General features: G+C 34.0%; 1 protein-coding gene across 2 annotated transcripts in view; it reads left to right on the top strand.

Annotated features, from left to right (window-relative positions):
* The first annotated feature begins 209 nt into the window (after nucleotides 1-209).
* cnc (NFE2 like bZIP transcription factor cap-n-collar) overlaps nucleotides 210-15,283 on the top strand; it is a 154,642-nt gene continuing 139,568 nt past the window's right edge. The window contains exons 1-2 of one of the 2 annotated variants that reach the window (XM_090412962.1): nucleotides 210-334; nucleotides 11,685-11,840. In XM_090412962.1, the coding sequence (XP_090269088.1) occupies nucleotides 11,688-11,840 (153 nt within the window). In that variant the 5' untranslated portion in view covers nucleotides 210-334; nucleotides 11,685-11,687. Of the gene's footprint in view, nucleotides 335-418; nucleotides 713-11,684; nucleotides 11,841-15,283 lie in introns of those variants that run through there. The other variant, XM_090412961.1, reaches the window with a different exon arrangement.

Below are 15,283 nucleotides of genomic sequence, written 5' to 3' on the forward strand. Positions count from 1 at the left end.
GCTGTAGTACGTTTATGTATATGTTAAGTTTTTTTTTTGTGTAATGTAATTTTAAAAACACATATATTATACCACGTCCTCGATGTCGACAGTGCCAGATAATTTCCTTATCTCAGCTCGATAGCCGTGATATACAACAGTGTGCATGGGTTTCTTTAATGATCTTCATACTTGTGATAACGTGCATGCCAGGTTTCGTGCAGTAGCCGCCGCATTTCGTTTGTCGTATTATCATAGTTGTGTGTCACAACTCTTCTTCAGATTTATTTAATATTTATATTTTCGGAAAGCACCGCATCATAGACTTTTTTGGAAGATTCTAAAAGACATTTAGGTATAGTTATCATTGTTTATTTACTTTTCGTGATTGCGTACGTTAGCAAACTAGTGCATCAGTGATAACCTTTGACTAGTTTACTTGTAGTGTCATAAACAGGCTTTCCATTCTGCCTGAAAATTTTCATTAGGAATCTTTTTCGTATGTATAAAGCTATATAAGATTGTTTGTTGTTGTTGTTGGGGATGTGAAGAATTATCATGTCTTCTAAAAATTAGCGCCTTTGATCCCACGACAACAACAAAATATACCATGAATTTAGTAATAAATTATGGAGTATGAAATACTGCTGCAGTTATGAAGATTGGCATTCAAGTACATTGCAGAGTGCGCTCTTACTTAAAAACCTACCAAAGAAATGATACGCTAATGAAGGTAATGTTTTATTTTGCAACTTGGGTTGGTTTTATGCATGCTCTTCAATTTATATGGTAATATTTTTATTTTTTAAATAGTTTCTTGTTTCCGTGATATTTCGAATGCAAGTCTCATTCAATATCCTGTATATGACCTACCATGTAAAACTGATATACTATCTTTTGTCTATCGAGCCTTCTTAATTCAAGATTGCATAATGTTTCATTTGAAATTACATTTTATTTCATGGGACAAGTAATGATATCACTTATGGAAATTGTTCTTTTGGAACGGATTAAAAATAAATAAAAAAATAAAACACGGGTAAATCAACTTGATCGTGATTTTTTGATGTGCTCAATTTTTTTATATTTTTTATTCCATTTCCAAAGCGAAATTTGATAACGCCTATTACTGGACTTTAAAAGTAAAGATAATTGTCACCTCTGAGGCATAAATGGCTTAAATTCCCCTTGCTACATGTCGTGTGTAGTCCAGAATACAAAGAAAATATTTATTTATTCGTATGGGATCCCCCCCCCTCTTACTCCTCCCATCCCTTTGGGAGGGGGTTGAGCCCACCTAATATGGGATTAAGTATATGTGTCTTAGGACTGTAAGTCAATGTTCACAGGGCTGGTTTGTTCTGAGGGACGAAAAACCTGAGTTTCTGAGTTGGCAAGGAGATCTGCTGTGGACTGAGAGTGGTGGAATCCATATTGGTGGTCCATAACTAGCAGATTTTTAGGTGGTGGAGAAGTTGATTATTGATGATGTTCTCCATTATTTTCAGTAGAACTAAGGTGAGTGTAATGGGATGATAGTTGGATGGTTGGCTTTTATCCCCTTTCTCTGGGATTGGTTTAGTTAATATAACATTGTCTGATTAGTAACCCATTTTGTGTTAAAAACCAATAGGTTATTTCCAGATTATATAGGTTAGGTCATACCATGAGTATTATTTAAATATTTCCAGTTTCTTTCCAATATTAGTCGGACACCAATTGAAAGAAATTACTTTTAGATAATATATAATATATCTGCAGCACCATTGCAATTTCTTATTTTGATTTTCATCTTGTTTAATGTTAAGGAGTTAAAGAGTTAGGGCAACATAGTGAGGAGTGAAGGACCCACAGGCATGCCTCCCACAGAAAGAGAGAGAGAGCACATCCAGTTTCAGGTCTGTTGTGTGGCTTTGATAGTTCCTCCTGCACATAAGTTTACCTTTTACTCACTCCCCTCTCATGAATGACCTGCCAAAGTAAGTAGCAGCAGAATTGTTTGCTTGCTGTCTGGAAAACCTCCTAATGCTTTTCCATTCAGTTCAGTTGTTTTGCACATTCTAGTGGCAAGCATGTGGAATCATATTACTGCTGTACCAAATATTGGAAGTTTGAAGCCCCTTCAGCAGCATGTAGAACCCTCAAACCTCCATCTTCAGCATACCCATGAGACTGGTAGTCACACAGCCACAACATGTATGAAGAGAGGACAAAAACTAGAAACCTTTATTTTCTGGGAACTAAACATTCTCTGTAACAGCCACTTCAGCTTCATCTGCCATCAAAGCGATAGATGTCTGGTGCCAGTGAAGACTATCAAAACAGCACCCTAGATAGCATGTTGGTCTATTCTTAGAGTAAATCCAATTAGCATAATTGGGAGTTTGGTGTTCATTGCATTCAGTAATTTTCTGCACAACATGAATATTCATCCACTTTGCTAAAGCTTTCTTGTTCTTCTGGTGAGGTCCCAAATTTTGCAACGTATATCATCCATAATGGGCTACAGTTCTTAAAGTTTTCTTTTTCTGTATGTTAGAATAATAGCAGTATTTTTCTATGCTCCTGGTGCATCAATCTTCAGACCTAGGTAAAACGTTTTGCAAAGATTTAGTAAATTTCCTGCCTGTTTTGAGAGGTTCAACCATGCCTTCATCTTCACCAGCAGCTTTTCCATTATGCATGTTTTTAACACTTTACTTAACTTCCTCCTGTAGGATTTCTGGTGCCCCTTTTTTACATTTGTGTTTTTCAAATTAAATGTTGAAACGTCATTCTTAATGTTGAGTAGAATTATTATTATTTTTTTTTTTTGCTAGGACTGCTATTTCTGGTTATCCTCCCATCTCTTAGTGAAGTTACTACTTTTTGCCTTTTATCAGCTGCTGCACAAACTGGTTTCCCATGATGACTTACATTAAAGATGGATGCAATTGCAATTAATTACTAGGTATGGTAAATTGGAAAGATAAAAGAAGAGGATGAACTAAACTAAGATGGATAGACCAAATTATAAGGAACAAAATTCCCAGACTGTGATTAAAGAGATATTCATTACAGATACATTGAGGAGGAGAATTGTGAAACAAAGTTACGAGTCCTCAGCCTTGTGAATATCGAGGAATATGAGTTGATGATTCTCATCTTGTCACTCCATCGTTATGATACAAATGAGTAAAACTGTTGAAAGATATAGCTAACATATTCCTGATCAGTTTAATTTGTCACCAGCTTCAACTTTCTCTCAAGAAAATTTTTGATAGTGTTATTCAGAATTTTGATCTTACTGAGGGAGATCAAAATTAACATTGATACAGTGGCATTGAATAGATAAGACCTCAAGATGCAACTTTCATTCAGGCTTCCTTTGTCGGTGGAACACTACTAGAGAGCTTTTTTTTTTAATGTTGCTCCCACCCATGAAAGATTTGCAAACCTTTAGTAGACCCCAGATACATTCACCAGCAATCCCCCCCACAACAATACAGGGTTATAAAAACACTATATAACAGGGCAAAATTAATCTGCTCAGATGACAAGGCCCTAACCACTGAACTAAACTACGTCCTCAACACTTTCTTAGCCAATGGCTATAACCCCAAAAAAATACTAAAACCAGTAAACCACAACCCCCCCTCCACAATAAAGATTACACCAAATCTATCACCATCCCCTACATCCAGGGCACCTCTTATCCGCTCTACCAAAGACCAACCACTTCCCCTAGACCTACCTGGTGTATACCAGGTCCCTTGCAGCTGCAAATTGTCCTACTTTGGCCAAACAGGCAGGACAGCAAATATCAGGATTTCAGAACACAAAGACTACATCCGGTTTCACCAGTGCAGCCACTCTGGGCTGGCAGACCATGCCTTAGACACCCACCATAGAATTCGTTGGAAGAAAACTAAAATAATACACTGCAGCAAGTTTAAGTATGAAAGATTATTCAAGGAAGGAATCATCAGCAGCTCTAAAAACCGTTCCAAACCACAACAAATTTGGGTGTTCTCATAATGTAATTTGGGAGACTTACATTATGAGAACTTCAGCCCAATGGCCAAGACAACAAAATTAGCCCACCAGAGGGCACCATTAGGACTTTAGGAACAATATTAGTTTCTTGTCTTCTTCCTCATTTGCTTTTGTTAGGTCCTGCACGCACATACCATATTCTTATGTTCTTGACGATGGCAACGTGACGTTGCCGAAATATAGAAGTCATTCATTAAAGTTGCCTTTAATTAATATCCTTCATATGCGTTGTTAATTCCGTAAGCTAATTACCAGTTATGCAAATATATGAATGTGAGAGAGGGGTGAAAGCATGGAAGAGAAGAAATTGTGCTTGTTATCCCTAGTAAATGACCATAATAGGAGAGGAGGGTGAGTACCACTAATGATATCAGATGACTTAAGTTCAGTTAGGGTAGAAACACAAGAAAACAATGTCTCATTTAGTGCTGAGTTTATTGGTTGGTTTTAGTGCTGAGTTTATGAGGCTATTTGGTGTTGAAGTAGAGGCTAACAAAATGAAATATATTATGGGGTGTTGCTACAGACATGGAGGCTTAGTTACAAGGGACAAAGAAATGGATTGCCAATTTAGCCTTATGGGTGACTTTAATTATCCAAACATTTGATTGGGTACAAGAGAAATCTCATGATAAGAATGAAGAGGAATTTATTGAATTGTTGCATGACAACTTTCTCAAGCAGCATGTGGAAAAGCAACTCAAGGTTAAAGAGTGTTAGATTTGTTCATAGTGTCAGAAAGGGTCTCTGTTAAGAATATGACTATTTTACCACCAGTTGGTGACAGTGATCATGCCGTGCTTTTTTGGGAAGTATTCAATTATATTGATGTTCCCATTAGAACAGGTTTCATGCTGAACCACAAAGCTGGAAATTATGATCAACTTAAAAGAATATTATCTTTGGTCCCATGGTATCAGTTACTGAATGGGAAAAATATCAGCAATGCATGGGAATCTTTGAAAAAGTGCTTAAATGGGGGGGGGTAACTGATTGCATCCCTAGTGTTCAAAAAATAAATAGGTTGGGAGTGAAATGGATGTACAGCCATATTAAGCAACAGATATACAAGAAGAAGAAGAAGATGTTGATCTGGAAAGAATATTGTGAGAATAAGCAGAGCCGGTGCTAGGGTCTTTGACGCCTGCATGCAATTTCTATCTAAGCGCCCCTGTAACGATCCGGGAGAGTGTGGTTCTTTTACGATAATAAAAATTTTAATTATTTGAAATTTCTTAAATAAATTTTGACAGAACAGCCACATGTTGGTTCGCTAAATGTAGCGAACCGGGGGTGTTGGCTAGGCAGGATAATCGTTAAAAACCAGAATATTCAAAAAATTCTCAAAAGTTAAAGCAAATTTTGATAACGCCACTTCACTTTAATCATTGAATATGATGATACAGGGATTATAGCCTTCTCACTGATCCGAATCGCTAATAAAATTAAAATGAATTTTAATTAAAGTTAAAATTTATTTGAACTAAAGTTTAAAAAATTCTTGCATTTTACAAGTTACTAAATTCTTAGTAACTTGTAAAAATGTTTTAATAATTTTTATAAGTGGAACTATCTTTTAGAAAAATAAAAGAAACTCAAAATAGATGAGAAAATAAGAAATAATTCAGAAATAATTAGAACATTTGATATAAGTATTCAAAAAATGACATATTTACAGAAAATAAATTAAATTACATAAATATACTTTAAATTTTTTTTAATTAAAATTTCAAGGTTTTTGATTTTATATTCACAAAATTAGAAATAATGGTCTTAACGTTTAATTCCGCACATATATTATTTCAATAGCTATTAACGCCAAACTAACAAGCCTTTTTTGTGACATACTTGTTCTTAAGTAGGTTTTAATCAATTTCAACTTGGAAAAGGAACATTCACTGCTCGCTACACTAACAGGTAAGGTTAATAGTATTCTTAAAGCAATTGAAAAGTTAGGGAAAGATAAATTATTGGACACAATAAAATTAAGAATATCGAAAGGGCTTTTGAATATTTAAATTATCCTTCTGAAAAATATCGTGGAAAGCACATAACTCGTCATATAGTTCTATTGCATTTACGTCTTTATTGTCGCAGTCCTTCAAGAGAATCTCTAAATCGTCACAATTTTTTTGTAAATCTTCATTATTAATTTGTAGTAATAATCTATACAAGAAATTGAAATTATCATATGTTTTTAGTTGTTCAAAATGTTCTGTTAACGAACACATTGCAACGTCTATAAGTGTATAAAACACATTCACTCTAAATTTATCTTCTGGCGATTGTGGCATTTCGTCATGATGTTTGTAGTCAAATTGTCGTGTCTTCTTTCATTGTCGAACTTCCGTACCAGTTTTAAATTCTTGTTCTCCATCCACCTCTTCACTCAGTTCTTTTGCCGTTTTTAGAACTTCTTTAAAATTTGTATCTGATCGATACTCTTGTAAGAATATTTTTAAGTTTTCGATAGATACTAAAGCAAGTGTAACGTTCATATTTTTTGTCTTGAAGCATTTTATTCACAGGGTTTATTCTGTTGAGTAAATCATGCCAAGTTATAAGAGAGCAAATAAATTTGTAGTCCTTTATTTTAGCACATAATGTTTGTGCTTCATGCTGAGTTTCTTTATTAAAATTTTCATTATTTAAAATTTCAAAAAGTGCATCATAAATTTCTTCTAACTGATATCGTTGAGGGCAGATTGGATTAATTTTACTTTCCCATTGTGTTTCTGATGGCTGTTTCAATGTTAGTTTTTTTACGAACTTTAAAAGGATTGCCCAACGTTTGTAAGAGCATGAAAAGAAATTTTATATTTCTTGAATAATTGCAAAGAAACTAATTGTGTCTGCATTCACTTTGGCTGCATCGTTAATGTTTAAATTTAGAGTATGAGCAGCACATGGCACGTAACACGCTTGAGGATTTTTGTTCAAAAGCAAATTTTGGAGCTCATATTTTTCCCCTTTCATATTTGCCCCATTTTCATACCCTTGACCTCGCATGTCTTCAATGGGAATGTTCCATTTTTCCAGTTGTTCCATTATTGTTGCACATAAACCACGTCTGTTCGAATCTGATATATCTGCAAAACCTAAAACATTTTCCTGATCATGACAATTCCATTGTCACAAGAAACAAAGCGAATAATAATGGTTATTTATTCTGTTTTACTTGCATCAGGTGTGCAGTCTAAAATTATGGAATAATATTTAGATTTTCGAATTTATAATAAAATTGTATCCTTGATTGTGTTACTTAAAGTTTCCAATATTTCATTTTGACCGTCTTTACTCAAATAGTGTAAACTGTTGTATTCGTTGTAGGGCCCTTTCAACATGAGTTTCCATAATGGGATGAAGCATAGCAAACAGTTCGACTAATTTTAAAACATTACCGCTAGTCCTTTCATATAATTTATCAGATGATCCGTGAAAAGCTAAATTTTGGCTACCAAGAAATTTTATAATTTCAATCAAGCATTCTTAAACACTCGTCCAATGTTTCTTTTCCATTTCATACATGCTTTGAGTCTGGAAATCAATAGTAGTTTTGTTTTTTTCAATTTTTATCAAGTTCCTTCCATTTAAAGAAATTTTTCATGTGAGTTAAACTAGTCTCACGTCTATGTAAAGTTGTACTTACATTTCTCCAATCGTTATAACCTCTACAAGACTCAGTAGGTGATTCAGTTGATTTAGTAGGTGCGACAAGTTTGCAACAAAAGCAAAAAACAGAATTTAAAGTTTCGGAATAAACGAGCCATGTTCTTGGCACGAGCTTTCATTTTCCAGTTTTCTATTATAATACGTGTCGCCAAATTTATGACCATATGTATCTCTGGGATATATTATATTTTTCTTTTGAACAGGCCCCATTTCAATTAAAATAGCTCGTAATTTTTCATCAGTATTTCCCCATTCACCTGGATCTTCTAAATTTACAGAGACTAGTAATGTGTTAGTTTCTTGGTCATCTACAACTAAATCTTGTTGCAGTTGACTAAATCCTAACTATTTTTCACTTAAATCATGTTCAATTATCTTGTTTAATAGTTGCAATAGTACTTTCATGCAAACTGGATGATGTGCATGGTTCTTCAACTCTGATTTCTGATGTATTGAGTTGGTTACAATCTGCATCAGAATATTTTAATATCTTAACAAATTTATTAAGAGCTCCAGTTTGTTTCCTAATATCTGCTTCTTTCGCAGCATGATGATGCTTACTATTTTGTGCACCGAATAACTTTTTTTAAATTTTTGATTCCATTTCTATTTTATACCCACAATAAATTATTACACAACATGACACAGGGACGAAATAATAGTCGGCACTGTGCTACTGTCAGTAGCCTACTGAGATGCGTACCATATGACTGGTTAACTAGAAACAAATGTTTTGTATGAAAATTTGTTTCTGCGCATAAAAACCATTCATCATTTCACTTTAGATAGATTGCAGTAGACACAACATTCTGCAGTCAAGCCTGCTCTAGCTGCAAATTGTAAACAGCTGGCTGATCAAAGAGGCAGTAATATACATTTTTTTTAAAATTTTTATTCTGTGTATCCGGCCTTATTTATTTTAATATTGATCATTCTAAGAATTTTTTGTTTTTATGTTAAAAATTTTGTTTCTTAAAAATTGACTTATGAACTGCTCCCTGGCAGCGGCGCCCCGATCGTAGCGGCACCTGCAGGCACCTGCATGCCCGCTTCTGCCGGCCCTGAGAATAAGAATGAGAGGAGTTGTGAAATATATAAGACACACATCAGAAAAGTAATAAGTATTGTGCAGAAAGCTAAATGAGAGTGTGAAAAGAAATTGACTATGCAGGCTAAAGGCAATCCAGAATAATTTTATTGTTATGCTGCAAGCAAAAGAAGGAATGAATGTAGAAGAATAACTTTACTGAATGCAGATGATACTCTAGTGTCAGAAGCTAATGAGACTGTTCAGTTATTGAGTGCTCACTTTAAATATCAGCCAGTGTACATAACATAGTGCTACTGCTGTATTGAATGAAGAGTTAAAGGAATATCAGCACGTTTGCTAAAGAAATGTTCAGCAGAATTGGATAGGTCTTTAACATGTTTATATTACTTGAGTTTCAGCTCAGAAATGGAAGAAATGTATGATAGTTCCATTGTACAAGGGTGGTGCAAAAACTGATGTTTCTAGCTACTGACCTATCAGTATCTCTGGTGTAGTAGTAGTGAATATTTTAGAGAAGTTGGTAAGAACTTGCATACAGAAATGACTCATTAAACAAGCTATACTCTGCAAGGAGTAGCATGGGTTTGTTGAAGGCAGGTCATGTTTTAGCAATTTGCTCATATTTTATAACAATGTTATGGCTGAGTTGGATAAAGGGAATGAATACACTATGATAGTATTGGATTTTGCTAATGCATTTGATAGGATACCAAACCAAAGGCTGTTGCATAAACTGGAGAATATGGGATTGGAATATAAAATCTTGACTTGGATCAGGGGATGGTTGACAGAAAGATAACAGAAAGTACTATATGGTAGGTGGGAATCTGCCAGATTTAAGGTGGCCAGTAGTGTACTGCAGGATTCAGTCCTTGGGCCGTTGTTATTCAATCTGTACTTCAATGACACTAGGAAGAGTCTAATAGGAGAGGTGCAATTGTTTGCTGATGATGCAAAGATAAGCAGGGCAATCAGGGATACTGCTGATATCAAGCATTTACAAAATGATTTGAATAGGCTGGAAATTTGGGCAAACGAAAATGGCTGCCAGTTTTAATGTTAGTAAGGTCATGCCAAAGTTATGCACTTTGGCATGATGAGATTTCCAGCTGCATATTATATTAGTGGGGTTATGCTACAAGAAACTGATGAGGCTAGGGATGTTGGTGTAATGGTGGATAGGAATTTGAAGTTTAAAAATCACATACAAAAGTTACAAATACAATTCAAATGATAATTGTGATGTTGAAGCAAACCTTGACATGTAAAGATAAGAAAGTCATTTTATCTCTTTATAAGGCCTTGATAAGACCACACCTGGATTATTGTGTGCATATTTGGTCTGCTGAGATTTCAATGGGAAAAAAAAGCTGTGGAAAGGATGCAAAGAGGAATCACAAAAATTATATCCAGATTATGGGATTTAGATTATGAGGACAGATTGTGAGTATATGGATTGCAGACTCTGGTTAACAGGAGAAAGACTGGTGATATGATAGAGGTCTTTAAACTTCTGAATGGGTGTTATAGGATATTATCTGATGAAATTTTTTGTTATATGAAAGGTGGGGAGAGAACATGTGGACATCCATGGAAGTTAAGTTTGTTTGCCATCAAGAAAGGGGTAAGAGCTAGTTTTTTTTTTCTCTCACTGAGCAATCAGTGAGTGGAATGTTTTGCCTTTCGGGGTAGTGAGTGCTATCTAGTGTGAATGAATTTAAGGGAAGGTATGACATCTGCTTTAGGGTGATTCATAGCCTCCCTGGAGGTCTCTGATAATAATAATATAATAATAATAATGCTAAAAAAAAAGCTTGAATGCTCTTTGAACAGCAGACAAGTTTAACACCCATCCGGTATCATCTTTACAATTTATCATACTCTTCAGGTCTATTTTCCTGCTCATATCTTTATAATAATAATAAAACATAATGCTTCTGGACAAAGACAGCAGCACCTCTTCATGGGTCAAGCTTATAAGTATCATGCATTTGTCTCTTGTCTGAGAAAAAAAAAATAACATAAACATCTTTTAGGTGTGAATTATCATAGATTTTTCTATACAAGTAAAGAAAGATGGGTAAGTTAATCAGGTAAGTGAAAAAATTTTAAAAATCATTGTTTCAACATCAGTGAGAAGGGGCATGAAAATCCCAAGTTTTTGGGAGGACATAAGAATGGTATAAAATTCATGCATGTCTCTGGTGATTTGATTATACAGTATTATATAATTAATACATTTATTGTATTTCACTATATGAATTGCATTTTGATTAGATAACCTTAAATAAGCTATTGTTATTTAAGAGGGAGATGTTAAATCCCATTTTATTTTATAACCAGGTTATAAAATAAAATGGGATTTAACATCTCCCTCTTAATTAACAAATTCGCTGGTAAAATAGCCTTTTGGCTTATTATCTTTGTAGTTAACAATATTTAAACATTATATAGTACACCACTTCGACAATTCAATAGCAGAGGCATGTAAGTTTCTGTTCACTTAAAACCTTGATATTCCAGGTCTACCTACTCACTGATGAGACCTCAAAAAAGGTTGAAACCTGTCTGGGTAATGACCTATTCTCATAATGTAAAACAATATATTTACATCTCTTAGGAGCTGAGTTTTACATTATGAAAGAATATTAAAGTTAGTGAGGGAGCTTGCTCCACCTTTGCATGGAGTTGCCCTAGTGTTGTAAAAACTATCGGCGGAACCAAGTGAACATTTTCACTTGGTTCCGCCGATAGTTTTTTCGGCATTGAAACTCTACGGATGTCGATGAATTTCGACCTGAGTTTCGTTCCCGGTTATAAAATAAAATGGGATTTAACATCTCCCTCTTAATTAACAAATTCACCGGTAAAATAGCCTTTCGGCTTATTATCTTTAAAGCTATTGTTATATTCTTCCACATATTATATTCTTACTGTTTTTTTGTAGGACATGAATCTTATAGAGATTTTGTGGAAACAAGACATTGATCTTGGTATTGCAAGGGATTTCTATGATAATAAGTCTACTTATGAAGATGAAGAAATTAAATCTGTTTCGGGAAGTGAAAAGCTTAAGGAGAAGACATTTATAGAAAATGAAAAAGTATGTTGTTATAGAAGTTTGTCTTTTTTTTAAATATACTGTATAATTATATGCTGGGTAAATATACTGTGTAATTATATATAGCAAGTTACATAACATTTCATCTGCTTCTGGCTAGAGCTAGATTAGAAGAGTGCATTGATCAGCTGCCAGGATGGGGAGGGAAAAAAAAAATAGATGGAACTAAGCTGCAAGATCAAAAGCAAAACCAGCACTGGTATGTGATGCTCATTTTACAATTGCTTATGGCAATTGTAGCATAATTAACAGTTATGTATTAATTAATTTCATCATTCTTTTTGCTATAATGGTTGGTCCAGTGGATAGCATCTCTACTCTCCAGCCAACTGGTTGGAGAGTAGAGATGCTATCACACTGCATTCTACAGTGGGATTTGAAATATCCCACTGTAGAATGGATTTTTGTGAACATCTTTAGGTGGTAGATAATTTTTGTTGCCTAGTGTTGGCCACCACCCTACATCTCAGACCCTTAGTAGCTTGGAAAAATAAAGTAATGATAGTAAAATAAAAATGAAATCAGATTATTTAGTTTGTAGCTTGCTCCTGCTAAACAACAACAAAAAGTAATTTCTTTACACTCATTAATAAAGTACATTTAAATATCCATATACAAATTCAGTTTCAAGGATAGATAACAGTTCATAATTAGATGGTTGAAAAATGATTTCTCATCTGGGTTCTGAAAATAATTCTCTCTCTCTCTCACACACACACACACACTTTTTCTGTCTGTAAACATCATATATAAATGAGTTGTCAATCTGTAGTGTTCAATAATTATTCTTAGTCATTCTCTGATATATTTATGATCTGTTTGTTCTAAATTTTGCTTGCTTTTCTCATTTTATTTTATAAATTTCTTGATTCATTCTCTATAATATGATTCCTGTGAATATTTTGCCTCTGACACTTAACAAAAATTATTCCTTGCTATTTCTTCAATTATTTTTATACCTTCATTTCTGCTGCTTTGTTTTTTTTAATTTTTTTTTTTTTTTTTTTGGCTGTTTGTTGTATTTTTCTTTTATTTATCTCTTTCATGATTATTTTATAGATTTTCTCTTTCTGCATTTGGTATTTTTGATTCATTAAAGTTTATATTAATTTCTCTATGTAATAATTCTTTAACATATTCTATCTTGTTTCTTTCTAATTCTTTAATATTATGCCATAATTATTTCTTATTGGACTTTCTTTTCTTATTATTTTTCCTGATTCTTGTCTTGTAATATCATACTTTATTATCCTTATAAGCTTTTGCTCCATCTGCCATTTACACATCTCATCCACATGTTCTCTTTTATCTCTTCTTGCACTTAAGCTGTTGATCTTTTTCTCTGGATGACTCATAAATATTTAACTCTTATCTTCCAGTTTCTTATATTATAATATTTCTTTCATAATTGTTTTTCTGTCTTCATAGACTAATATTGTGGCACCTAGACATTGGTTTCACTGGAGCCGTTTCTTTGCATCTTTGTGTTACTAAACTTTCCTCTCCCATTCTATTTTAAGTGATTGTGCCACCTTAGATTGGCTCTGTCCACACATTCCTGAATGCTAACAAGGTAAATTTCTTTCCTGATATCTTCATTTTTAATATTCTGCTATCGATGCCATGTTTACTTGTCCGATTTTTCTCTCATATCCTTTTTATTTCTGATTTTCTTGCTAAATTTGTTACAGCAGTTATTCACTTTAGTTACTGAAACCTGGATTCTTGCACTCAGTTTGTTTAGGAGTATAGCATGATCTGCATAAAGCAAACATCTAAGTTTGATATCTCCAATTTTGGTTTAATGCTACTTTTCTTCATAATGTGATATGTAGAGGTGATGGATAAGAGAGGAGATAATGCACATCCTTATCTTATATCTGATATTACCTCAGATATCCTTTAATTCTAACTACTAAATTCAGCTATTACACTGTGTATATTGCTTTGTATACTGTCTTATTGACCCCATATAATTGTAGCATTTTGAAAAGTTTTCTCATGGTGCCTTGTGTTTTCAGATCTACAAACAGCTGAGAAACCGATTGTTTCTCAGAGATGGGGAACTATGATCACTCAGTATAAAAAAACAACTTTTATACTTTCACATCTGATTATTTTTGGTTGAATATTATCTGCTCCAGCTGCCTTTCCACATTTCACTTTTCTGCTGACCTTTTCAATCAAAAATTTGATATGTACTTTTGATTGAATTCACCTTGGAATATTTTCTATCATAGTTTGGTCACTGCTTATCCCATTTTATAATCTTTCGAGGTAATTACTTCGGACTTCCAAAATATCTTTCTCTTCAGTTTTTTATCACTTATCATCTGTATATGCCGGCCTGGTTGGCCGAGTGGTTAGTATCCGCTCTCAAGCCAAAAGGCTGCGGGTTCGAATCCCACCATGGGCATGGATGTTTGTGATCATTTGTAAAAATACTAGTGGTGGTTGTTGGCGGTAGATGGTGTTGGTGTAGATGATGAAGGTAGTTGTGGTTGGTGGAGTTAGGTGCCCTCCCTTGATGAGTCTTTGGACTCCCTGGAGGTGTTACATAATAATAATAATAATAATATTTTATAGTACTTTTAACTTTTATAGTACTCTGTAAAAAAGTCTTTCCTGCAATAGCTCCTAAACATCTTTCAATATCCTCTAAAATGTTTTGCCACCTTCTTGATGCATTTCTTCTGTATTTTCTTACCTAAGTCTTCCTACAAACTTTTGTTTAGCTATGTATATGCATAACTCTTCCATTTTTCTCTGTATTCTCTCAGGTCATATGCTCACTTACTTGCTACTTTCAATATGCTTTCTTCTTCAAGACTATCTCTTTAACTTCTTTCCTCCACAATGAAATTTGAATTTTTCTATCCTTGTACAAATAGATAACATAGGTGGTGAAAGGAGCCAATATTTTTATTTTGATCATCATTTTGTGGAAATTGAGATAAAATTTGGATACTGTGTGTATGCTGCATAACGTGCTAGATAAGATTGATGGAACGTATAAAAAGAAAGAAGAATATGCTGTTTGTTATTCTCATGATTTGGTATAAACCAACTAGTCACCTTTAAGATTGCTGTTTCATGTGTAGTGAAGGTTTTATGAGGCAAAGCAGAAATAAAATACAATATCCAGATATATTATTGAGTCATGTTGTACACCATCATTTTGCATTATGGTTTAAGCCAGTACAATTTATTCAGCTAAATCCAAAATTCATTCAGTATCCAGGTAGTTAACTAACAGGGTTCAGTATGAGAAGGTGACATTAGATTAAAAGCCTCTCAGTTCTCCACATTCCTTAAAAGGTTACATAGAAATCTTCCAGTTATACATCTTTGACAATTTCGTACCTCCTGTTTTACCACTGTTCACAACACAAGTATACAGAGGGTTTGAAATTGGAAGTAATCAC

This window comes from Typopeltis vanoorti, chromosome 23, assembly GCF_054136105.1.
Source record: "Typopeltis vanoorti isolate ZY-2024b chromosome 23, IOZ_Tvanoo_1.0, whole genome shotgun sequence".
NCBI lineage: Eukaryota > Metazoa > Arthropoda > Arachnida > Uropygi > Thelyphonidae > Typopeltis > Typopeltis vanoorti.